The 25,873-nt window shown below is 40.0% G+C and overlaps 1 protein-coding gene across 1 annotated transcript in view; it reads left to right on the top strand.

Annotated features, from left to right (window-relative positions):
- PLXDC2 (plexin domain containing 2) overlaps nt 1-25,873 on the top strand; it is a 370,639-nt gene that overhangs the window by 151,143 nt on the left and 193,623 nt on the right. Inside the window, exon 2 of the mRNA XM_053572952.1 lies at nt 743-954. Coding sequence (XP_053428927.1) covers nt 743-954 — 212 coding nt within the window. The remainder of the gene's footprint in view (nt 1-742; nt 955-25,873) is intronic.

Raw genomic sequence — 25,873 nt, 5'->3', positions numbered from 1 at the left:
CGTGGTAGCAGGATGAGCCGGGTCAGTGAGGCCAGTCCCTGCAGATGGCTTTACAATACCTCTGTGATTTGATGTCCTCGCCTTGCCATCTATTTCTCTAAGTGCCTATCACTGTCATCTTTTAGACCCTGACAAGATTTCAAGGTGAGAACAGCACAAATGAGTGAGAGCCTTGGCGATGGCTCCTCAGGGTCTCGCTTATTAAACGAGTTAGGCAGTGAACCAAGTCTGGCTTGCAAGCGGCAAGGTTGGCTCTCCCATTTACACGAAGGTAATTTTGTGTATTATTTAACCTGTTGGATGACACTGTTGTCTCTTTGCTGTCCAACACACGGCGTGGAAAAGAAGTATAAGCTTACAAGTTAATAATGTCAGACTTTTATTTTCAAATAAACTGAAAATCACTTGGTTTCTTTGTTTGGACTTCTGCTGGCTTTCTGGGAACAGCTAGAGACTGTTGATGAAGTGTGTGCGTCTGGAAGGGGAGAGGGAAAGGAATAAAGAGACATTGTCCCGCGGATGCACATCTGTTTCAGGAACTCCGTGAGATCCTACCCTTCACCACTGTCACACCTCCCCAGAGCTGTTCATCCCAACGCCAGATAATACCAGTAAACAGATTTCACCGTCCTAACTTACTTTCCTACCCTTGTGACCAGCTGAATTATTATTTCTTTGCTAGCAGATGCTACATGTATGTATGATTTGTAACAGGCGGTAACACATTTTCTGTCTTTTTCAGATTGGCAGTATGATGTTGCTCAGGCCCTGCCTCAGACAGCAGGGGACGTGGCTGTGGATTTACACTCATACAGCCACAGGTGGAAAAGGAACTTGGACTCTCTCAAGGCAGTAGATTCAAACAGAGCAAGCATGGGCCAAGACTCTGCAGAGCCACGAGGCTTTGCGGACCTGTTACTGGACGACGGTCAGGACAACAACACGCAGATTGAGGTAGATAAACCATCTGGGTAACTGAGATGGGTTAATGAATATATCTCATATAAGCTGTCCCTTCATCTCAATCTAGAGCTTTTTGGATTTCTTCTAAAAAAAATAATTTATTAATACATGTCATCAATAAGCCGTTTAGTCATCCATTAATTCATTTACTCATGAAACAGATGAATGGGAGCTTGGCATGGTGACGACAGTGAGGTGACAATACTGTACCTACTGCCAAGGAATTTGTTGTGTGAGCATCTAAATGCCACAGCAGATCATCCCTATATCATGTGACAAAACACACAGGCTGTACGGTGGCAGGGAGGAGGGTGTGTCAATCTACTTGGGTTTGTGGGTTGGGGTGTTTTCAGAGATGTTTTGCTGGGAGTGGACATTTAGGGGCTTAGCGGATGGAGAGGAGTTCACTGGGCTGATGACATGTTAATGACAAGAGGGAGGGACATTTCTGGCAGAGTGAATTGCATCTGTAGTGAGGTATAGAAATATTGAGTCCCCTGGGGAGACCATCCATCACAATTTGCTTGAGGCTGAGATGTAGGACTTTTGATGCTCGCCTGGGCCAGTTCTAAACAAACTGGGGTGGCTGGTCACGCTGAGATTATGAGTCATTCTTTGTTGTGTTTGGATCCATGAAGTGTAAGGGGTGGTGGTGGTTGGATAGTGGTTTTTTTTGAGTTCAGGAGTTTGCAGAGGGCACATTTTAGGCAGATTTGGGGGTTGCACAGAGGCCGCAAAGGTGGTGTTACATTTCTTAAGTTTCCATGGCTCTTGGCACTGCAAATCACAAAAGATGATCTTATTTGTGAAATAGATACAACAAAAAAACAAGCAAGTAAATCTTGCGGAAATAAGCAAAGACCACCCAGGGGAGAACAAGCAGGGGCTATTTATTCCATTTGCTATAGCAAGCGGGTAAGCCATACCCTTTAGATGGTGGAGGCTCAAAGCAGAAGGGAAGGCTTCACATATGCTCTGATCAGAGGCTGTTGGCACAGGAAGTTAGAGGTGGGCCATTTAGAGGCAATTTTATGTGATTAGTTTGAGGAACCTCTTTGGCTTTCTATGTTTGGTCCTAAGTTGAATGCAGGGACAAAAAATAGGGAAGCTCTCCATTATTAACCAAGCCCTAGCATTTCTTTTTTTTTTTTTTCCTCCCCTCCTCCCTCCCTCCCTCCCTTCCTTCCTTCCTTCCTTTCTTCCCTCCTTCCCATCCTTCCTCCTTCCCTCCCTCCCTCCTAGAATCTAACTCTGGCACCCTGACCACAGTGCCATGGCATTATAGCTGACAGCAACCTCAAGTGATCCTCTTACCTCAGTTTTTCTATTTTTAGTAGAGATGGGGTCTCACTGTTGCTTAGGCTGGTCTCGAACCTGTGAGCTCAGGCAATCCACCCACCTCAGCCCCCCAGAGTGCTAGCGTGAGCTGCTGCACCTGGCCGAGCCCTGACATTTCTAAGCTGACTACTGCCAGGGCTTTGTTTTTGCTTCCAGACTGGCTGCTGTAGAGCTTGGGCTAGAGTTCTGCTGTCACGGACGGTCTGCCTTTTTTCCACTTGTGTGCTTTCTCTCTCTCTGAAGTTTCACTTCCTACTTTCTCCCAGGTGACAGGCTTATAAGATTTATGAACCAGACAGCATTCTTTTTACTTCACCACAGTCCCAGAAATAGTCATTATTTAGGAAAAGAACTCAGTTTCCTAAAGTAGCTGCTATGTGGTCCTGCACATAGTATCAAGATATCATTTTTGTTCCTTCACAGTGAGAGAAGTCTTTAGAAAATGTTGAAAATAGCCTACGCTATGTGAATTCAGTGTGTGTGCAAAGGGCAGGAATTTCTGAGACTCCTTGCCATGGCCTTAGGTGCTATGTAGCTCTGGTGTCCCCTGCCTGCCCCACCTGGTCCTCTAATAGGCCACGGAGGACACATCAGGAGCAGAAGTCCTGTTATATCTCGTGATATCTGTAAGAGGCTCTGCTGGCTCCTGCGTACTATTTTGGCAACAACATTTTTATGGTAACCTGGACTAGGCAATGAACTTTTCTCTGAGCCCTTCTTCAGCTGGGGGGCAGCATAAAGAAAGAGTTGAATAGACACAGATACATTTATCTCTGCCCAGAACTGGGACCCAGTGGAGATTCAAAGGGAAAGAACATTGATTCCTAGAACCCTATGATCTAGATCTCTCTGTGCTGAGTTTTGTTAATCACTTACAAAATAGAAAATCTCTTGGTTTGGGAATGTATTGAAACTCCTGAAAATAGAGTCCCAGCTGTGATTTTGTTCTTCAGACAAATTTTCTCTTCCTTGCTTCAACAGAGGGAGGGCCACCATGAAGGTGTCGGTGGTGGTCTTGAATCATTAAAAAGGAGGAAGAAGAACACAGGAGACTTTGGGGGTTGCGCGCTTGGGGCTAAGGTCTACCAGGTGCTGTGCGGACACTGTGTGGTTTAGTCCTTTAACATGCTAGCGGGACGTGTGTCCCCAGATCCACTGGATAGTCTCAATGACTTTTTATAACAGGGCAATTTCAGATTTGGGTTTACTGTTTTCCTAAAGTCTTCCATGAATGAGTTTTCAAACCCAGCTAGCATTCAATGCCAGGCTTGCCAGGCCCTAAAGTTTATCCTTTCTACTTGACTTTGCTCTTTCCAGTAAAAAGAAAAACAAATGGTACTTGCATTATGCACATAATAATTCTGAGTAGTGGCACCCCTAGAATATCCAAACGTTGGGGTTTCTGTCTGACTTAAGGGGACTTGTCTTGAGTTGCATAATAAGAGTACTGCCTTTATTTTGAGATTCATGTATTTTGACTGGGTTCTGGGGGTTAATAGGAATGATTGAGGAGCTAAAGTTTCCCCCCATCAGTCCTAGACATTGCCACCACTTTTGGAACCAAAGATCTACACCTGAAACTTGTTTGGAAAGTTTTATTTATCTTGGTCCTGAAAATGGTATTTTGAAGGCTGTTTTATCTCTTTTGGAAAAAATAAGTTTTGCTTGGTTGAGTTAAACAGGATTAAGAAAGAAAGGAAGCAAATGGTTATAGAGTGAGTACTCTTTGCTGGCATTGTGACGAGATCTTATCTTTTTTGGAATAAGCATTCTGGTTTATATTGTTTCATGTAAACAATGCACATGAAAGCCTATGTGTGCTGTTTCCTTTAGATGCTTTCAAAGTCAGGGTCAGGGATAAGAATTATTTTGTCCAGCAGCCCTGGCTATGGTAGTGGCTGTTAAAATCATTTGTATCCCAGGAGCCCAAAACCAACCTGGGTAGTTTTCCTATAAAATAAAAACGAGATAATAGCACTTTACTGTTTTTGCTCATATTAATTCTGAAATTAACAAAGGCTCTTATTTTATTTTATTTTTTTGCAGTTTTTGGCCGGGGCTGGGTTTGAAACCACCACCTCCGGCATATGGGGCCAGTGCCCTGTTCCTTTGAGCCACAAGCGCCGCCTAAGGCTCTTACTCTTCTAACTTGGTCATTGGTGATAGTATTTTTTCTGGCCCGACACAAGAACAGATAATGGAGTGAATGTAAAACTTAGTATCCTAGTGAAAGAATTCTTCCAATGAGAGTTTCATTGTTGTTGTTTTCCTTTTTTAATATTCTTCCCGTGATGTTACAGCGATGTCTTGAAGCCAGCAGTATTTCCTATTGAGTAAGGCGGGACCCAGCAGCTGGCAGATGTCACCACTGATCTCAGTGTTGATTCTGTGAGACCTATCCCGTTGTGTTTCCTCTGTTCAGGTGGATGTACAGCCACTTAGGTGAAAAGAGAAAGTGTCGTCTGCAGATGAGTAGGTATTAAAAACGAGGCATCATAAAACCGTCCCTGAGTGTGCTACTTTTGTAATTATTTTGGAATAATAATGGCTTATGGGAGTCTCAGGTAACTCTGGATTTCATTCATGACTTGGCTTTTTTTAAGCTGTCTTCCATGAACCCTTAAGCCCAGGGACACATGTAACCAAGGAGGGGAGGCATCTTTTCACCTTGAAGTTGCCCTTCCATTACCTGGCTTGGAGCTCTTGCAGCAACAACTCCTTGTGGAACAGACAGTGCTTTAGCAGTGCTGGCTGAGAATCACTGATGCTTCATAAAGCTCAGTTTCAACAGACTATTCCTGGAGGATAGTGTTGGTAACTGACAGTCCTTCACTCTGCAGAAATCAATCACAAATTCCTTTGTGACATGCTGAACCAAACATGTGCTTTTTACCCCTTATTCACATACAATACTTAGAAGGGTCATATTGCCTCTCTTGAGACAATAAAGGTGCTCATAAAGGGGCGTATGCAGTGTGATGTGTGCCTTGATTCAAAGAAGAAAGGGGATTTTAAAAACAGGAATTATTTATCATTTAAGTGTAGTTTCATGTTCCAAACTGATTCAGAAAGTGAGAGCTGAGCCAATGCCTCTAAAATTGTGCCGTGCTTAAAAATCACCTGCAGGGTGGCACCTGTGGCTCAGTGAGTAGGGCACCAGCCCCATATACCCAGGGTGGTGGGTTCAAACCCAGCCCCGGCAGAACTGCAACCAAAAAATAGCCAGGCGTTGTGGCGGGTGCCTGTAATCACAGCTGCTTGGGAGGCTGAGGCAGGAGAATCGCGGAAGCTCAAGAGCTAGAGGTTGCTGTGAGTCCTGTGACATCATGGCACTCTACTGTAGGCGGTAAAGTGAGACTCTGTCTCTCCAAAAAAAATAAAAAAATCACCTGCAAATCTGCTTAAAATGTACATTCTGATGTCTTAGTTCTAACCTGACTAATAGTCTATATTTTTAACAAGATCCTAGGTGGTATAACTGTGGTCAGCTTATAGGCCAAACTTTGAGTTTCAAGGAGCTAGATCACAAAGCAGATGTAGCTATTAGTTTTGAGGGTATGAATGCTCTGAAAATTTTTGAATTAAATTCAATTGCCTGCCAACAGTGTGTCTCGTGGAGTTCTTATTCCAGTACCTAATTAAACATTGCAGACATATCCAACAACTGATATATCATCCATGGGTGCCTTAAAGTTCATATCTGAGGAAAGTACAGTTGAGAATGATCAGGAAATATGTGTGAAAGATTTAGCTAAACACTAGAGATAAATAACTTTTCTCTTAAATGCACATGTAAAAACTCTCTTTGCTTTTCCATGCCATAAACACTGCCAGTTGTGATGGTGCCTTTTTTTTTACAAATTGTACAACGCGTTTCTGTAAAAAGTTTATCGGTCGTTAATTTTTGCACACAATGTTATTGGGTGGGTTCTAATATTTTGTTGTAATTCCTAAGTAGATAATTTCTATTTGAGAGGAAAGAAATTACTGACAGCAAATCCTTAATCTAAAAGAGAATGTGGAGAGGGGCACAGTGGATCATGCTTGTCATCACAACACTTTGGGAGGCTGAGGCAGGAGGACCACGTGAGGCTAGGAGTTCAAGGGTATAGTGAGCTTGGATTGTATCACTGCACTCCAGCCTGGGCAACAGAATGACACCCCATCTCGTTAAAGAAGGAAGCAAACAAACGAAAACCTAAAGGAGAGTGTGATTGCTTTGATGATTATTTTACAGAGGTAAAAGCACGTTTTGGAATGTCGATGTGGACAGAATTTTCACATTGTATGTTTTCAGTGTAGAGAGTGCATCAGATTATCCTTAGATAACAATGCTACTTCTTATCCATCCATCAAGCCTAAAAATGATCTCTCGATTTCACAGGTCTGTCATCGCACAAATGACAATAATGAATACTAATGTAACGTAGTAATAAGACACACCATCCCACTTCACAGAACTAGTGTGATAAAAAATTGCAGAGCATCGGCAGGCTGGTTCTGTCTTTGAGCTGCTTCTGACTCAGAGAAGACAACGGTTGTGTATGAGAGGAATGTCATATGCAAATTTTTGACATTTTTCAAAAGGAAGAAAAATACCACATGATATTGAACAGTTCTGTTACTCTATTTATTATTTATTATGAAAGCTGGTGGAGATTTTTTTTATGAAGCATTTCCATTTTAGGGGAGTTTGGAGGTGCAGAGGTTTCTGCATGTGATTACAGAAGCAGAAATCTCTGTAGAGGGAATGCTAGGAGTAATCTTGAGGAAGTTCACATCTTGGACCCCAGATGAATTAAGTTATCCCCCAAAGACTTACAGGCGGCAGACTGGCTTTCACAAAGATAAGAAAAAAATCATGGTGAAGACATGCAATTGAAAAGGAGAAGAAATATTGCATGGTTAATTAACACACAGAGGGAGACCTTGATTAGCCAGAGAGCCAGGATTAATGTAGCGGGCAAGGTGTCATTCCAATGGAGTCATAAAGGGAGAGTTAGGAAGATACCAAGGTATCGTTAAACAGAGAGTTGTACACGGATAAGCAGGGGCAAGATTTTAAACTTGTGTGAGATGCTAAGGTGTTTGGAATTTATCAGGGAGGTGCTTGGGAGCTGCTGAAAGACATTAAATAGGGAAAGGCAAGTTCTCATTGATGATGCTAATGGACTGCGATGGGAACAGAATGAGAAAGTCCAACTCTGAGGGTGGAAAATGGGTTAAATTTAAGTGAGAATTCTTGTGGGGTGACATAGTGAGTGGTTAAGGGAAAGACTGTGAATGAACGTATGAATTTCAGAAATATTTAGGTTTTTACACTGTTCACTTAAATTGTTTTTGCCAACACTGAACCCAAACTTACGGCGTTTGCTTGATGCTAAAGATTAGGTGTGGATTCTTGTCTTTGCTTCCCCTGGCAGAGGGACCTGCTAGCACCTTGAAAACACCTATCAAATGTGAGTTGAGAAGAGTCCTCACTTCTTTACTTCTCTAGGGCCAAAGATTCTACGTTAACTGACAACAAAATCTATTTCAAATTTATTTTTGTTTATTTTGGAAATTTGCAAAAAATACATAGTTTTTAAACTTCTGGTTTTATCTCATTCATTTTCTTTTGGAATACCGATGAAGACTTACTTTGCAAAAAAGAAAACATACTGAAAACAGTGAATCGTACAGAAGTGGTATCTAGTGTCCTCGCTCATCCTCTAAAAAGATAATGAGGATTAAAATAGAGTGTCATAGATCTTGTTCAATTATAGATTATTCTTAGCTTGACACGTCAGCTCTTTATTGGAACAAAAATGGAAAGAGGTCTATAACTGTCCTTCAAAGAGTTCCATAAAGAATAGCTAAATTTTCTCTCTGATGCTTCACTGTTAGCTAATTGAGTTTACTTACCATAATGGCATGAAAATAGTCCATGGAATGATGCACACAGTTTGTAAGATTATTAAGTGTGTTGGTCATATAATTTATTTCCAGAACATGAATTATGTTTCAGAGTGAATAACATTCTTGCAGTCACCACGTTCAAAGAGAAATATCGTATTTAATCTCCCTATCACTGGAGGGACTCTAAAATGGATTAGAAGAACATTGCATCAAGCTTTTCCTACTTCAATTCCCCAGCCATTCATGAGAACCTGGTTATATTTTCCCTTTGAAGTAAGCAGTGAGAGTGGTAGGGAAATTCTAATAAAGGCACTGTCAGGTGACTTTCTATTTGATCATCCTGAAAAATTACTTTTCTTCTTTGCCTTATCAGTCTCCAACAGGACATCTAAAATACACTTACATGAAAATTATTTTTACCATTATAAGTTATATTAATTGTTTAGCCTCAGCGTCGCCGGTCTAATATTTATCTAATTGATTTCTTCATATAATGCTACAAATTCCGGATGAATCATTTTGGTGGTTCAGAATGTGTCTAGTCTTTACATGTTGAATGAAGGTCTCAGGCTGAAGGGACAAGTGGCCATTTGGTATTGTCCATGTACACTTCTCCATGAATTGCCAAGAGAACTTTCCCTAGGAACTCAGGAGAACTTTCCCTAGGAAGGCCACAGACATTCTCTGAGCAGCTCATGGAGATGTGCACGTGGACCAGAGCACAGTGGGATGCAGCCAGAGTGAGACAGGGCTCGGGGCGGGGGGATGAAGGTGGGGGGGTGGAGGAGGGGGTGGGGTTGTTCCTTTGCTCTTCCAAGCATGAGGGAGAGATTTGCACTGGGGCAATGCCCATCTGAGGACCGAACACCAGGCATACCTGCCAGCAGTTTAGAATGTGAAAAAAGTCATTCATCAACACCTGGGCAATAGAGTTACCAGGTCCTCAGGAATGTTGATTGACTTCAGTTCAACCCATGTCCCTGTGGGGACCATAACCTATCTCTTCAGGGATCACTGAGTGGGCAACCCCATTGTATATTTATGTATTAGGCCTTAAGCTCTAGGTTTTTTCCTGTGATTTTCAGAATCAGAAATGGAATAATAAAGTAATTGTAGCTCAAAGGCTAAATAAATCTGAGCATGATACTTTGTACTACATCTGGGAGAGTGTCGGGGACACTACTTATTAACAGGAAGATTTATAGTATAATGAATCCAGCAGGCTCTACGACATAAACTTAGGTCGTTTTTAGGATTATTAATGTCAATCGGGTACACTCATCACATTTAGTCTGTGCCATACAAATTAATGTGCACTCAACAGTTTAGCACCAATTCATCGAAATTATAAAGGATGAAGGTTTCTGATAAACAATAATGTTCTGTAATCTTACACAGCAATCAAAAGTTTCTGTAGACCTTTGCCAAACATGTTTCATGTGTCTTTGACAAATAAGGAGTGTCTTAGATGGAAACACTATTAGGTCTGTACATAAATGGGCCATTATAAATGTAAGAGACATTTAAACTTAAGAGATGAACACTGCGTTTCTATTTTTAAGTGATGAAGTATAACATAGTTTGCTACACGTTGAGGGAGTTTTACATTACCTTATGTTTCTGAAGCAGATTTAAGATAGATAGAGTCTCTTTAAAAAAAAAAAATGTTCATTACTTTTGCATTTTGTGATAAATGAATTCGCTAATGTGCTACTTCCTCTCTCCTTTGTTAAGAAAGGCGTTAAATATCCAAGGGTCTGAGAATGGGTGGCAACATTTAGAATAAAAAGAGACTCCCTCAGTTTTCTTCTTTGTGTTTTCCTGAAAGAAAACCTTTCTGTTTATGTGGAGCAAAGCATAGTAGAAACAAGAGGAGGAGTGAACTTTGCAGCCCTTGGGAACAGCTGCTTTTAGCTATTTTCTGTATATTTCAAGCCTTCAAGGCTGAGCTATTAGATTGAAGTAATAGTTTGGAATCCATTGCACTGACACTAATCTTCATCAGAATAGAACAGCATCACCTAGAAATGGGAAGTGCTTATAAGAAAACAAGATTATCAGGGCCTGGTGCTGTGGCTCATGCCTATAATCCTAGCACTCTGGGAGTTTGAGGCAGGTGGATGGCCTAAGCTCATGGGTTCCAGACCAGCCTGAGCAAGACCCTGTCTCTAAAAATAGCCTGGCGTTGTGGTGGGCACCTGTAGTCCCAGCTACTCAGGAGGCTGAGACAAGACAATTGCTTGAGCCCAAGATTTTAGAGGTTGCTGTGATGTGAACTATGACAATGACGCCACAGCACTCTATCCAGGGCGACAAAGTGAAACTCTATCTCCAAACAAAGAAAGAAAGAAAGAAAGAAAGAAAAACAAAACAAGATTATCCATAAATACAGACACATGCTAGAACAAAACACTAAGTATTCATTAGAAATTTTGCACACATTACAAATTAGACCAGGTGATAGTAAAATTGTCTCCTAAAGGTAAACATACTTTTTAGGCAAATTGTTTTATAGTCACTGATCCTAAAAATCTCCCTTAAACCTGAAGAAATAAAATAATGAGGAAATTCAGAAGCCCCCCCCCCCCACACACACACTTTTTTTCCTTTCTGCCGGCCGCCCATCTTCCCAAAGAGAGGGGAGCAGCTCTAGTTCAGTTATTGGTCCATAGGTAACGTTACTTGAAATCAAAGTCAGTTTTGCCATGAGAGTGAAAATGTTCTTTTACCTCCTGAAATAGGTTGGCCATGGTCTGAGCAGATTGAGAATGCATTTCATATGCTTTGTTCAGACAGTTTGGTTGCTGAACAAAGGATTTTTTTTTTTTTTTTTTTTTTTTTTTGGCCGGGGCTAGGTTTGAACCCGCCACCTCCAGCATATGGGACCGGCGCCCTACTCCTTGAGCCACAGGTGCCACCCGAACAAAGGATTTTTTAAAATTTTGCCATTTCAAGGATTTTTAAAAATTTTGCCTTGCCAATGTATATTTCTTACCTTGTTATTAGAAAAGCGAAAGTAATATATTCTGCACACAGTAATTTGCATAAAAGGCAAAAGAATAGTCCTCTTTGAAAATGTTTCAATGTTTTTATCTCAAGAACAACATCGACATTTTCAAAGAGGACTGTTTTTTTTTTTAAGTGATCACTTGTGAATGCAAATCATACAAAATGGCAAACGACTGTGGGACGTTTCTTCTTGAGTTTTTATTGACTTTTTAAATGAAGAATCTGGGAAGAGGAGATGATTGCTAACTTCAAAACAGTCCCTGCGACAAAGTAAGGAGTGGGGTGAGGGCAGGCCATCAGAATCTGGGACAAACATTAATTTTCTCACTTTGTTCCATTTTCTTCCAGCAGAGCTTTTGACCAGTCATCCTCCGTCTGCTCTGTAGCCACCACACCAATATATCATTGTCTTCCTTTGAGCTGCAGTTGCAAAATTAGGAACTGAAGAACTTGGCATTGTAGGTGGTGATTTTAAAAATCCTTCTATCTATGAAAGAATTTTCCCAAAGCCTTCATGTAGAAGTTCTGATAATTTGTACGTATGTGTGTGCAGACCCTTTCTCATTATGGTAATTACGGTAATTAAAAATTACTTCTGGCCAGGTGCAGTGGCTCATGCCTGTAATCCTAGCACTCTGGGAGGCCAAAGTGGCTGGACTGCTTGATTTCTGGAGTTCAAGACCAGCCTGACCAAAAGCAAGACCTTGTCTTTTTGGGTAGGCTTGTAGTCCCACCTACTTGGGAGGTTGAGGCAAGAGGATTGCCTTGAGAACAAGTTTGAGGTTGCTGTGAGCTATGACACCATGACACTACACCCAGGGCAATGGAGTGAGACTCTGTTTCAAAAAAAGAAAAATTACTTCTGGGGGGAGAAGCAGTGAACTGGGTTATGTGATTGGACTATGTCCACTGGGATTCTTTCTTGAGCAGGACATTTATTTTCACACTCAAATTATCTGAGTACCATTTTCTTGTGAAAAAGAAGAAACAGATTAAAAAATGGAGGGAAGTAAGGTGGTTACAGAGAGGCCTAGAAAGTGTTTATCTGATGGCCGTGGCTTTGACATCCCTCTTCCATTAGGTACAGGACCACAAGCAGGAAGTACCTTCCTGGAAACCGCCCTGGTCCGCTCCGGTTTCCATTTACCTGTGCTGATGAAAGTCTGTGCTACCTGCATCTATTTTCTTCATCCCCCTCCAACGGTGTCTTTGAAGACTTACAGATTTGAGGCTGTCCACATGCAAAAGAAGAGGAGAAGGCAGCAGCACTGATACTAGCAGGAGCCCTCCTTGTAGCGTGCGGAACAGAGCAAGGCGAACCCATCAGTAGTTAGCAGAGGCAAGGAGGGCGCTTACAGGGAAGCATCCTCTTCGCTTAGCAAGCTACAGCTTCTGTTCTCCATGGGTTATTTTGCTGCGACCATGGCTGTTTTTACCCACTTTACTGCTTTCGTCTCTGCTTTCTGTCAGAGGCAAATACAAATTACAATGCTGCACGGCACACATGCCTGGAGAGAGAACAGAGAAATGCCTTACTGATGCCTGTTCACACTAGAGATGACAGAAAACCTGGAGCCACTGCTGGGGCTCTCAAACCACCTATGTGAGTGCTGAATGGGCTTTCTCCATAGGGAGCAGGCATCGGAGTCTTCTCGTGGTGGCCAGGAGCCATTTGGGCATCTAGGAAGAAAAGGGGGATCAGGTGCATCGAAACCCCGGACCCTTCCAGGATTACACAACCACTGACTCGTGGGCGTATGACCCGAGGCCCCCAGGTTCCTTTAATAGAATGAGTCATATCTCAACTTCCTTAGAGAACCAGGGGCACCTATTTCCACCTTCCCCTGTAACGTCATCGGTCTCGAACTTCTCTTTCCATTTTCTTGATTGATTGTGCATCTGTCTAGTTCTCACGTTTGAATTCCAATTTTTAAAAATGATGTGTTAACCCCCAGTTTTGTATTGACTATGCCATGCCCTTTCCCTCACACACATCCTCTGAACAGAATTACATGTGTGGGTTTTACTAAAGTTACCTTGATAAGAGTTCTGAGGGTTTCAAACTCTTCATTTCCATATACATATATAAATATAAATATATATACATATAAAAATATATATTGCAGTCTCATGTTTAAATATATATATTGCAATCTCATATACATGTGTGTATATATATATATATAGATTGCAGTCTTATATTTAAAAATAATCACTGCTTTTACATTCAGTTGCCAAATTCGAGTGTCCTTGGGGTCATGCAGGCAATAGTCCTGGTGTAAGAAGGAGACAGAGGAGGGGGAAATGGAGGGCACACACGGCATGATTTATTTCAAAAGACCGTCTTCCTGGATGGAGGAAAACGGTGCAGCACAGGGACACGGGGACCATAACAGAAACTCCCAACCAAATTAGCAGTGCTGCCCACCTGCAGCACATGGGCATGTGGGAACCTGGGTCCACGATGCCAGATCATCTCCATTTTTTTTTTTTTTTTAAAACAGAGTCTCACTTTGTAGAGTGCCCTGGCTCACAGCAACCTCAGACCCTTGGGCTCAAGTGATCCTCTTGCCTCAGCCTCCTAAGTAGCTGGGACTATAGGTGCCCACCACATCACCCAGCTACCTTTTTGAGATGGGATCTTGCTCAGGCTGAGCAAGAGCTCAAGTGATCCACCCGCCTTGGCCCCCAGAATGCTAGGATTACACCCAGCCTAGATCTCCTCATTTCTAAAGAGACATCAAAACACTTAAAGGTTGGCCATTCTTTAATTTTTTTCTTAGTTACATGTGTCCCAATACAGTGATGGCAAAACAAAACATGTGTGCAGGCCCATCTACCCCAATATGGGCTGCCAGTTGCTGTTGTGAGTACACACCAAGCCAAGGACTAGGTGACCTCTCAGAGGGCCTCTTCGTTCCATGTTTGGGGAGCTGCCTCAATGCTGAATGTCCTCATGTTTACCCTATAGGTGGTACACTGCGTGTGAGTTGAATCCAGCAGCCATCCTGTGATTCTTGGGTGTATATCCCAGACTTCTTCTCCTCTGCTTTTCTCTCAATGCTGAATGTCCTCATGTTTACCCTATAGGCAGTACAGTGTGTGTGAGCTGAATTCAGCCAGCCATCCTGTGATTCTTGGGTGTATATCCCAGACTTCTTCTCCTCTGCTTTTCTCTCAATGCTGAATGTCCTCATGTTTACCCTATAGGCAGCACACTGTGTGTGAGCTGAATCCAGCCAGCCATCCTGTGATTCTTGGGTGTATATCCTAGACTACTACTCCTCTGCTTTTCTCCTCTCCTGATTTTATGTCAGCACCATGCAGGTGAACTACTTCCTTTTGTTTCTATTAACAAAAACGTATTGAGATCAAGTAGCTGAAGATGGTTTTAGAGCTCTCCTCTTCAGTGACAATTTTGAAGGACGTTTCCAAGAGTTTTTTCTTGAAATATTACAGTGTTTGAAATTGCAGTCACGGGAAATCTGCTGCTTGGTTTTAATCAATTCAGTACTCCATGTTTTCAAAAGCATTTAGACATATGGAGAAAGAACTTCTACATCTATTATTTATCACCCATAAATATTATAATTTAAACAATGACATTTCTTTAAGTGATCATCTTTTCTTTTTGGTGACTGAGACATTTTAGACATGCTAGCGAGACAGTAGAAAGTCACAGTGATTCGAAACGTTAGCAAAATGTTCAACTTCTACTAAGACGGGAGCTGGTCTAGGGCTATCACTTGCTCTCTAAAAATAAACAAAGGGGTTAAACTATATGGTCGTTTGACCACCACCTATGCCGTGATATTGAGTATTTATAAAATAGCTTCAGGCTTTTCTAAATTTCACAGAGATTTGAAGGGGGAAAAAAAGAATGAAATTCAACCAAATAACTGTTGAGGGACTAACTTTTAGTCTACAATTGGTTGCATTTCTTCTCATTTTTATAGTACTTTGTGTAGATGTAGGTGGTCCCTTACACAAGTCACCTGCTTTAGAAAGGTGCTGAGGTGAGTGGGTGCAGTTTAGACTGGCAAGTTACTTACAGAAGCAAGGTCAGGACCCGCATCCTCTGATGTTGGTTCCTGGGGTCAGCTATCCCATTCCCCTGCACTGCCTCTTTCTGTGGGTTCCTGGTACTGATACCTGGTGCTCTGGGCTGAATTGTGTCCCCATAAGGTCATATGTTGAAGCCCTATCCCCCAACATGACTATATTTAGAGACAGGGTTTTTAAGCAGTAATTAAAATTAAATGGGATCATATAGATGGAGTTCTAATCTGATAGGACTGGTGGCCTTACACATACTTCTCAAGGAAAGGCCAGGTAATGGCATAGGGGAAGGTGGCTGTCAGCAAACCAGGAAGAGAGTCCTCATCAGAACCTAACCATGCTGGCAACCTTGATATTGAACATCCAGCCTCTGGAACTATGAGAAAATGAATAAATAAAATAAATTTATGTTGATTAAGCCATCTAGCCTGTAGCTTTTTGTTAGAGCCTACAGATAAACTAAGATTCCTGGTATGTGTGAAGAGAGAGCCTGTTACATGACATTTTTCCAAAAAGGGATCCTTATGACATTTCCAACTATTGGGCACCTACTTGATGATCTAAACCCAGCCATGACTGTAGTTTCCAAAAAGGGATCCTTATGAAGTTTCCAACCACTGGGCACCTACTTGATGATCTAAACCTAGCCATGACTTTATTAAAGAAAATACTATACCTCTTCAGTTGTGTGACTGGTTGCATGGATAGCTGGCAATAAAGACTCGCAGTGCAACTTGTTTACACCCATTTTCTCCTGGTTTGTTCCCCATGAACTTATGATAGTTAATTTCTTAAAGAAAAATAGCCACTTCAATTTGCCAAACTATAAAATTTCCACTTTCTTCATTCATAAAAACTGTGTTTGTGAAGCTAGAGAGATTCCTTAACCTCTTGCACATGTCTGTATCTCTGTTCATGATCTATTATTTGTAAACACTATTCCTTAATGTTCTGAGATTTTTAGACTGTTTTGGACACTGAATCATACAGGTGAGTCCTACCACATTTTGCATGGATGAACATGAGCACCCATGATTGTGTATATCATTCAATAAACATTCATGTCTGATAAGAAAATTAAGCATCATTAGCAATTTTTTTTTTTTTTTACCCTGTTAGAGTAAAATACTGCATACGTTAAATAGTGTCCCAAGAGCTTCGGCTCAATTAAGTGAGGACAAACCTGAAATAAAACCTACAAAGGAAAGGTGGAAGAGAAGACAAATAAGTTCTAATACTCCAGAACTTTTTCAGACTGATTCCATGTTATCTATATGAATAGCAAACTATTTAGATACCAAGTTACTTCTGGAACTATTTTTAAATGTCATTAAATTAAATATAGTTTAAATGCAGTTAAGGGTAGTTAAACTAAGTATTATAAAATCCACGTTTTATCTACATACAGAATACATAGCCATAGCTTTGCCCGAAATCTTGTAATGGGGATTTTTTTATCCTGTCTTGAGAGAGAAAATTCTGTTTTAGACCTCTTGATTTATTAACTTGTTTTTTCATTCTTAGCCAAATTTTTCAACACCAGAACATTCACTTGTTTACCCTCATTCTGACTTCTACATGTAATAAGGCCAATCCCTCCTGTCAAGCTGTGGTCTCCTCCCCATTTCTTTCTCAAATGGCACATACCTCAACCATTCTGGTCTTTCTCCTCCAGCCACATTTTCTGTTGTAGACATCTGGCTAAAACACTGAGCTCACAATTGCACTCAGCAAAAATTCATCATGGAACTATTATACATCTCACAGCAGACTAGCAGCTGTGTCTCAATTTATTCTTGGCTTCTCCTCTATAAATCAATTTATTAACTGACACACAGAAATTCAGAGTGCTTTTTTTAATAAGAGAAAACAATAGTTTTCTAGATTTTTTTGGCATCTGTTGATTCATTTATTCATCCCAAAGTATTTCATGAATGCTGTTTGTATTTTTTAGTAAATGAAGCAGACAGGAATGGAGCCTACATGCAGTTTACAATTCAGAGGGGTGGCTAAAATAAAGCAAACAAGTAAATCTATAATTACGAATGTGATGGAATGAAGTGGTTACAGAGACAATGGGTTACTGCTTTGGGGTGAGAAAGGCCTCTAAGATGGGAAGGCTAAGGAAGACCTGTCCTAACGCTGAGATCAGAGCCCAGAGGTCCCTGAAAGCTATATGAGAACAATTGCATTTCTGTGGGGTCTGATGTATTCCACGATCATTATTTGTACTATGCATAGCTTTGTCCTTTAGGATCCTTCAGAGGCTGCTTTCCAGAATAAGGATTAGAGGATTATAAGTACGTGAACAAATCGCCTCCCCTACCTTCCTCTACTCCCCAAACCTATCACCCCTACCACACACACTTCGCCAAGTTCATTGTGGTTCTCTTTGTCTGAGAGATGGCCTTTCTGCCAACTACAGGGAACCAGAATGCTTTTGGGGATTCTTTAATACCCTGTATCAAGAAGAAAAAATGTGAAGCACATTCAAGTAATCATTTGCTACATCCATTTTTATTTTTACTGGAGTAGGGGAATTTTGACTTTTGAAGATAGAAATCTTGCCACTTTCCTAGAGTCTCTGTGAATAAAATATACTTGGCAGAGTATGAGAAATTCTCTGAGCTTTAGCTCAACAATTTTATGACAAATACTTTTGATTATTTAAATATGTTCTATGGGCAGTGCCTATGGCTCAGTGAGTAGGGCGCCGGTCCCATATGCCGAGGGTGGCAGGTTCAAACCCAGCCCCGGCCAAACCGCAACAAAAAAATAGCCGGGCGTTGTGGCGGTTGCCTGTAGTCCCAGCTGCTCAGGAGGCTGACGCAAGAGAATAGCGTAAGCCCAAGAGTTAGAGGTTACTGTGAGCCATGTGATGTCATGGCCCTCTACCCGAGGGCAGTAAAGTGAGACTCCGTCTCTACAAAAAAATAAATAAATAAAAAATATGTTCTAGTCTACCTCCAAAGCGGAAGACAAATTAAACATTGTGACAGCGACCTCTGGAATCTGGATGTCATCATAAAACCAAATTGAAACAAAAAACAACTTTTAGGTTTTTTTTAATAATGGCATTTACAGGAATATAATATTTATAATCCCTATTGTTTCAGGAAACAAGTATTAGGAAAAGAGCATGATAAAATAAATGATACATAAATAACTAACTGTATCTTACCATGTTATCCTTATTTTGTTCACATCTTACTCCTTAAGAATCACTGTATTACAGATTCTTTACTGTGGCTCTAAAACATTTCTCTAAATCATAAATTCTTTTATAAGTATATGCCATGGTTTGAAGGTATCTCCCCAAAAGCATATGTTGAAATGGAATTCTCAGTGCAGTAGTGTTGAGAGATAGGGCCTAACAAAAGGTGATGCTGCTATTAAGGCATTGCTGATTAAAGGGTGAGTTTTGCCCCTTCTCTAGCTTTTTCTTGCATGTTCCTGACCTCTTTTGCCCTTCTGCCATGGGATAACACAGCAAGAAGGCTTTCGCAAAACGCTGGTCCCTCGATCTTGGACTTCCCAGCCTCTAGAACCGTGAGCCAATATGTTCTCCATTTATTATAAGTTACTTAGTCTATGGTATTCTGTTATAAAGCACACTCTGGACTAAGACTCTACACAAACCATAAAAGTTATTTCAAGGCAACCACTTCCAAAATAAAACCTTTTATTTAAAAAAAAAAAACCTATTGCAAATTTTTTTATTACCTAATAAGATCTTCTAAGGGAAATTTCCACCTATAGTTTTTGAGACAATCTGTTTATTTTGGCTTTAAGAATCATTCCTCTTATTCCTCTACAAGTTTTGAACACTATTTTTCGCATTATTGTTGCGATAAAAACCTCTGGACCAAAACAAGTTATACAAAATCTCAGCTGATGACGGGACCAAATATGTATTGAATTTGAGTAACTATGTGCTGCATGTTGGACTCATTAATATGAAATTGTCAAGTCAACATAGCATTATGCAAAGACCTGGATTGAACTTTAGTTTTACGTTAGTTGTAACAGAACACTGCAGTGCTGTTTGTTCGTGCCTGTTCTCATTCGTCTGGTTCTAAGCACCCTTAATTACATCTTTGCTCTTGGTTGAATGTGTGAATTTTTCCCGCGAACCTCTTCCCCATTGTTTCCGTCTTTACTCTCTGGAGTAATGTTTTTTCTACAGAAAAAAAAAAAAAAAAGGAAAATATTGGCATAAGCTTCTTTTGCTTTTTTCTTTCTTTAGATTGTATTAATGTGTTCACCAATAGGCAAAATCAACTGAATGCATTATATTAACTGGTGACAATTCTAAGCAACTTTTATGCACATTGAACATTAATGACTAGAACTACCAAGCCTACCCAGAGGAAATCTGTGAGAAAATGGAAACTGTCTGCTTTTAAAAGTATTATATTTTACAAGTTTAGAGAGTTCTAATGTAGACCATTCAACTATGAGTTTCTGTTATGATTTCTTTTGAACTTTTCATTTGAGATGTACCAGTAAATCAAGAGGCTCTTGGGTATGTTATTAATACAATCAATACCTGTGTTTCCCACTAAACCGTAAGCGGCATAAATGCAGGGACTATGATTCCTTCTGTGTTGTTACTTCCTATATATTTCTTCAAATGAAATTCTCCTGAATAAATGTTTTTAATATCCTAGTAGCAAAGGAAAAGATATTTAATCTAAAAAGGCAAGTGCTTGTTATTTGAACCATGAACACCTGGAAATAGAATATTCTCCTCTGTGAGTGTTCACCCGAGGCTAACAAGTCTGAACTAGTCAATTTAGTCACATGACTCATATCTTGAAAAGAAAGAAGAAAAACAAGTGAGGTGGAATAATTTCAGAGAAATGGTTCAATTTTTACTTTTTTTTTGCAGTTTCTGGCTGGGGCTGAGTTTGAACCCGCCACCTTGAGCATATGGGGCCAGCGCCCTATTCCTTTGAGCCATAGGCACTACCTGCAATTTTTACTTTTTTAAGGACAAAATAAGATGGATAAAATCACCCAGAGATCACTTAAGGTGATCACTAAAGGTTAGCCATGTACAGTGGCTCATGCCCATAATCCTAATACTCTGAGAAGCTGAGGCAGGTGAATTGCTTGAGCTCAGGAGTTCCAGACCAACCTGACAAGAGAGTCTCTACTGTCTCTACTGAAAACAGAAAAATTAGATGGGCATTGTGGTGGGCCCCTGTAGTCCCAGTTGCTCAGGAGGCTGAGGCTGGAGGATTGCTTGAACCCAGGAGTCTGAGGTTGCTGTGAGCTACGCTGATGCCATGGCACTCTAGCCAGGGTGACAGAGTAAGACTGTCTCAAAAAAAAAAGATTCCAAAGCTTGTTCCATACTCCAAGCCAATTGAATCAAATCTGGGGTGGAGTGTATGGTATAATCCCAACACGCACACAATCTGGGAATTACTGAATATGATGAAATACACCAATTAGCTGAAGTTTCCAGATTGGTGAATGAATAAGGCAAATGCACAAATTTAAACTTCCCCAAGCTAAATGTAACCTCATTCTATTAAGTGCTATTGATAATTAGTATTATATTTGGTATGTTCACATTCAATGATGTGATAAAAAGATAAGTAATGTTAAAGGTAAATACACAAACTTTAACTTCCTAAAGCCAACTCTACCCTTTCTCTAAGTGCTATTTTAATTATCATTGTGTTTGATACAGGCACATTCAATTTACCACTGTTTAATGCCTTGCACTGAAGCCTACTGATCAGGTGCTGTGGTCGGAAGGTGTCCTCCCAAAATTCGTGTGCTGGGCTCCCCAATGCAACTGTGTCGGGGGATGGTGCCTAATGGGAGGTGATTGGGTCATAAGTGTTATGCCCTCGTGAATGAATGGACGTGGTCACATAAAGGGCTTGTTGATGTGGGGTCACCCCTTTCTACCGTCCTGCCGTGCAGAGACACAGCATTCATTCTCCTGCCCTTCTGCCTTCTGCTATGTAAGGATGGCAGTGCCTTGATCTAGAACTTTCTAGCTCCCAGAACTGTGAGGAAATACATTTCTCTTCTTTATAAATTACTGAGTCTGGGGTATTCTGGTATAGCTACACAAACAGATGAAGGTATTATGCTTGCAGACTAACAAATGGTCTTCAAAATTGTTTTGATGTCTTAAAACATGCAGAATATCCATTGTACTTTTGAAGCTGCTTTATCTCAACTATTGTCTCAAAGCTGGTATAATCTGAAAAAAAAAAAAAAAACAAACATAAAATCCTACATTAAATTAATGCAGCAGAAACCATGATATGAGCATTGCACATCTGTATTTGGGACGTTTGTAGATGCAATCTGTGAAACATCCAGAAAATATCATCAAAATTGTCTAGACCTGATATTCATTAGGAAGAGAAATCTGAACACAGTCTACTGAGATCAATTTTAACATATGTAGAAATTTAAGGGTCACCACTTCAAAAACAGAATAAGGACTATGTGTTATTCCTGTGGTTTTCTAGAACAAACCCTGCTATATGTGGTTTGGAAAATAAGTTTAAATTGACAAAAGTGAAATTCTGCAATTTTGATCACTTTGTAACGAGGAAAGTCGAAAATTTTTATAGATCTCTAAACTCATGGTTTGGGCATGATCATGTAGACATAGAACATGTTCCATTGCGTTTTGGAAATTACAGTTAATTGGTGGTATTTGCTCTTACTTATTTTGGAAATTGCAGTTAATTGGTGGTATTTGCTCTTATTCAGTAGTTCCCAGACTTGTTTGCATGTTGGGGTCATACCTTGCGCCCCACCCTTGATTCTAATTCAGTTGATCTAGCTAGTGTACTACCTGGGCTTTGGAATTTTTAAAAGTCTCTAGGTCAGTGGTTCTCAACCTTCCTAATGCTGCAGCCCTTTAATACAGTTCCTGTGGGTCGCGACCCACAGGTTGAGAACCGCTGCTAGGTGATTCTAATGTGCAGACATTTGAGAACTAGTGCTGTAGTTCAAAGGCATTTATTACCTCGTGCCATTGTCCCACCTTGGGCACATATTCAAGAATTCAGTGAGAGAAAAATAAAAATGCAGGTGTTGTTTGAGTATAGAAGACCTTGTCAATTACACTTGATCTCTGCTAAGACCTTGTATCTGTGATTTTTATATGTACTGTATTTTGAAGGCAGTGATATTTATTTCCCGTATTTGTTTTTTTGGTATTTAAAAGGATATATAAATATGCCAAGTCCTGCTTCAAAATGTTAAATGGCATTAGTTACTCACAGTTTCCAGCTTGTCTCAGTTACCCTGACTTCAGGGTCATTTCCAAGTATTCCTCTGCCTCTTAAATACTGGAAACCTTCTGGGTATTTACAGTTTCACAACAGCCTCCTTCGCTTTTGTTCTTGTCAGCAACCAAGTTGAGCAATTGTGATTTTTTCCTTGGCCTATAACTTCCACATAAATATCTGTCTTATCTCTCTCTTCTCCAATTCACTTCTGTTTTCTAAATGGTTCCTTCTAAGTCCACACTCAGTCGGTTACATCACAGGTTCTTGTTTTTTATGGTATCAAGTCCAGACTTTCTGGACAATGTCAAAGTTCTGCATATCTAACTTGCCCATTTCACATCACTCCCCATCTGTGTCTGTCCTAGAGAGATTCTGTATTATTCCTAGTTTGTAAATTTTTTTTCTGCTCGTTTTCCTATGCTCACACCAGCCCCTCTGACTAGAGTAACCATCTCAAGTTCTAGTTTGTTGTTCAAGACTCAACTTCAATACCATCACTTCTATGAACCACAATTGTCTTATCCCTAAAACTGAATGTGATAGTCTCGCCCATAAAAGGCTTGTAGTATTTAGTCCTCCATTAGTACAGGGCTTCTCTTACATGGTTTAGAATAGAGATATTTGCATATCTGTATTATTGTACTGTTACAGGCTTCAGGAGAACAAGGATTAGATCATAAATATCTCTTTGCCCTTCCTAGCCTCTCTCTCAAGGCCTCCCCTATACCTAATCAGTGCATCATGAATACATGTTAACTTGAATGAGTGACAAGCTAAAAGAAAGGGTTGTAAATAAATAGGCTGTTTTACAACATCTTCCTACGTTAAACTATAGTCTCTTGAATATTTTACCTGCATTTATTTTTCTTAGCGTCTTCCCAGCTATTTCTTTACAAAATGAAAAGCTAATAATACTAATTTCCCCTATGTAATTTTGCAAGGCAAAAGCAACAACAAAAAAGTAAAACCTGCTTCTCACACTGTGCTGAAATAAAATCTCTTCTAGCTATCTGAAAATTTTATTGCAGGCTATAAATGTCAACTTTATAGATCTGAAAGAGTCTCCACAAAGCAAAAGCATACTATGAAAATATTTGTTTGAATCTAGCATTAGTGATTTTGAAACAAAACTATTCAAGAGATTGTGCTTTTATTTTTTGCTTCTTTATTTTTAATGACTCATGAAACTATTGCCAAGTCACCCCCTTTTGCTCTGCCCTTATTTGCCTTCTGTATCAACTATCTGAAGTTAAGAGAGTTGGCAAAAGACTTTCCTTTTTCCAAGATGTGATCCTGGAAGGATTTCTTGCTCCCCAGCATTGGAGGATACAGAACATAGCTCACTGTGCTTTTAATGGATTGGGATCAGATATTTGAGGAGAACTCATGCTCTAATAAACTTTAGCAGGATAGAAATATAGAACATTGGAAGAGTTTTTGATTCCATGGATTGTAGCCATGCACTATGGAATGATGGTTTAGTCAGCAGTGGGCCTCATATATAATGATGATCCCTTAAGATTATGATACCATGTTATTACTGTGCCTTTCTGTGTTTAAATATATTAGACATACAGATATTTACATTGTTTAGTAACATGCTGTGCAGATTTACAGTTCTAAGAGTAATAGGATATACCTAGCCTAAGTGTGAAGAAGGCCATACCATCTAGTTCTTTGTAAGGACAATGTTACAATGTTTGCACAACACTGAAGTCATTTAGCACATTTCTCAGAATATATCCCATCATTATTCAGTGGATGACTGTATTTGTGTTAACAAAAGTAGCATCTATAAACACCAATAGCAGTTTGTAGTTTTGACCACATATTCACCTATTTATCTAACTTTGACTTAGCTCCGCTATTGGCCGTCACTGTTGTGAACTATTTGTGTTGTAACTTCAATTTTATAATCTTGAAAATAAAGTACCCCAAAGTTAACTTAATTTGTAAAATGATGAGCAGAAGGGTAAAGTAGTATTGTAGGATTTTTTAACTGTGAATAGGGTAAATGATGTCAACCCCCTGGGAAAATTCTTTTTACAGCTGATGGATTGCTTGTTCATCGCTGCCTGAATCTAACATTCTAAAGTCCTGAAAACCTGGAGAAGTTAGAATAAAAGAAAAAAGACTGAAAGGAAGTTTCATTCTTTGATATTATATGAATAATAGTATAAAAAACTAATTAAATGTATATTGATGCCTATCACTTGAAGTACCAGACTTAATAGTAACAGAATCAAAATGAGTGTTGACCAGTTGGTAGAGAGAAACCAGCCAACTTTTCCATAAAAGCTGGTTATATGAAAGTCTTGACTGAGTTATAATTTTTGGAAGTTGCTTCTCAGTAAATTTGTCCATAATTATTTTTAAATTATAAAACATGGTTGGTTCTCTCTTCTCTCTCTCATAAGAAGTAGGTACAGACAGAGAACTATGTGGATTTTCCGAAAGCTCTCTTATATTAGAAAGCTTGAATGACAATTTTGATTAATACTAGAAAATGACTTGAGTTTTCCGAAGTAATATATGTAGGGCTTTCTTGCAAATCCAAACTTAATAAAGGAACTGTATGTCTGTGCTGTGGATTGAATTGTGCCCCCCCTCCCCAAATTCATATCTTGAAGCCCTGTCCCTCAGTGTTACTGTATTTGAAGTTAGGGCGCCTTGAAATTAATTAAGGTTAGATGAAGTCGTAACGGTGGGGCCTAATCTGGTGGAACTGGCGTCCTCATAAGAGAAAGTGGAGACTCCAGAGAACTCTGTCTTGTGAGGGCACAGCAAGAGAGTGGCCCTTTGCAAGCCAGGAGGAGAGTCTTCCCTGAAAATTGAATCAACTGGAACCTTGATCTTAGACTTCCCATCTTCTAGAGAACTCCAGAGAACTCTGTCTTGTGAGGGCACAATAAGAGTGGCCCTTTGCAAGCCAGGAGGAGAGCCTTCCCTAAAAATTGAATCAACTGGAAAATTGATCTTAGACTTTCCATCTTCTAGAAGCATGAGAAATGAATTTCTGTTGTTTATGCCGCCCAGTCAGCACTGGTGTTTTGTAGCAGTTGGAGCTGACGAAGGCAGTAGGTAGCTAGTATCTGACTTGGGGCCTTGTCATGGATGTTAAATCTAGAACCAAAGTTTTCATCTTTTTAAATTATGATGATCTCTTTTATTATCAGAACATTTTGAAGCCCTCTACACCATAGCTGTTATTTATTTCCAGTGGTTTAGAAAAACATACGATACCAGGAATTACAGAGACTATAAGAGGCATTAATGAACATACATCTTACCTACCACAATTGTGCATTTGAAAAAAACAGTAGTGCACACATATG

Source organism: Nycticebus coucang, chromosome 20, assembly GCF_027406575.1.
Source record: "Nycticebus coucang isolate mNycCou1 chromosome 20, mNycCou1.pri, whole genome shotgun sequence".
Taxonomy (NCBI): domain Eukaryota; kingdom Metazoa; phylum Chordata; class Mammalia; order Primates; family Lorisidae; genus Nycticebus; species Nycticebus coucang.
The sequence above is the reverse complement of the archived record's forward strand: the minus strand, read 5'-3'. Positions and strand labels throughout refer to the sequence as shown.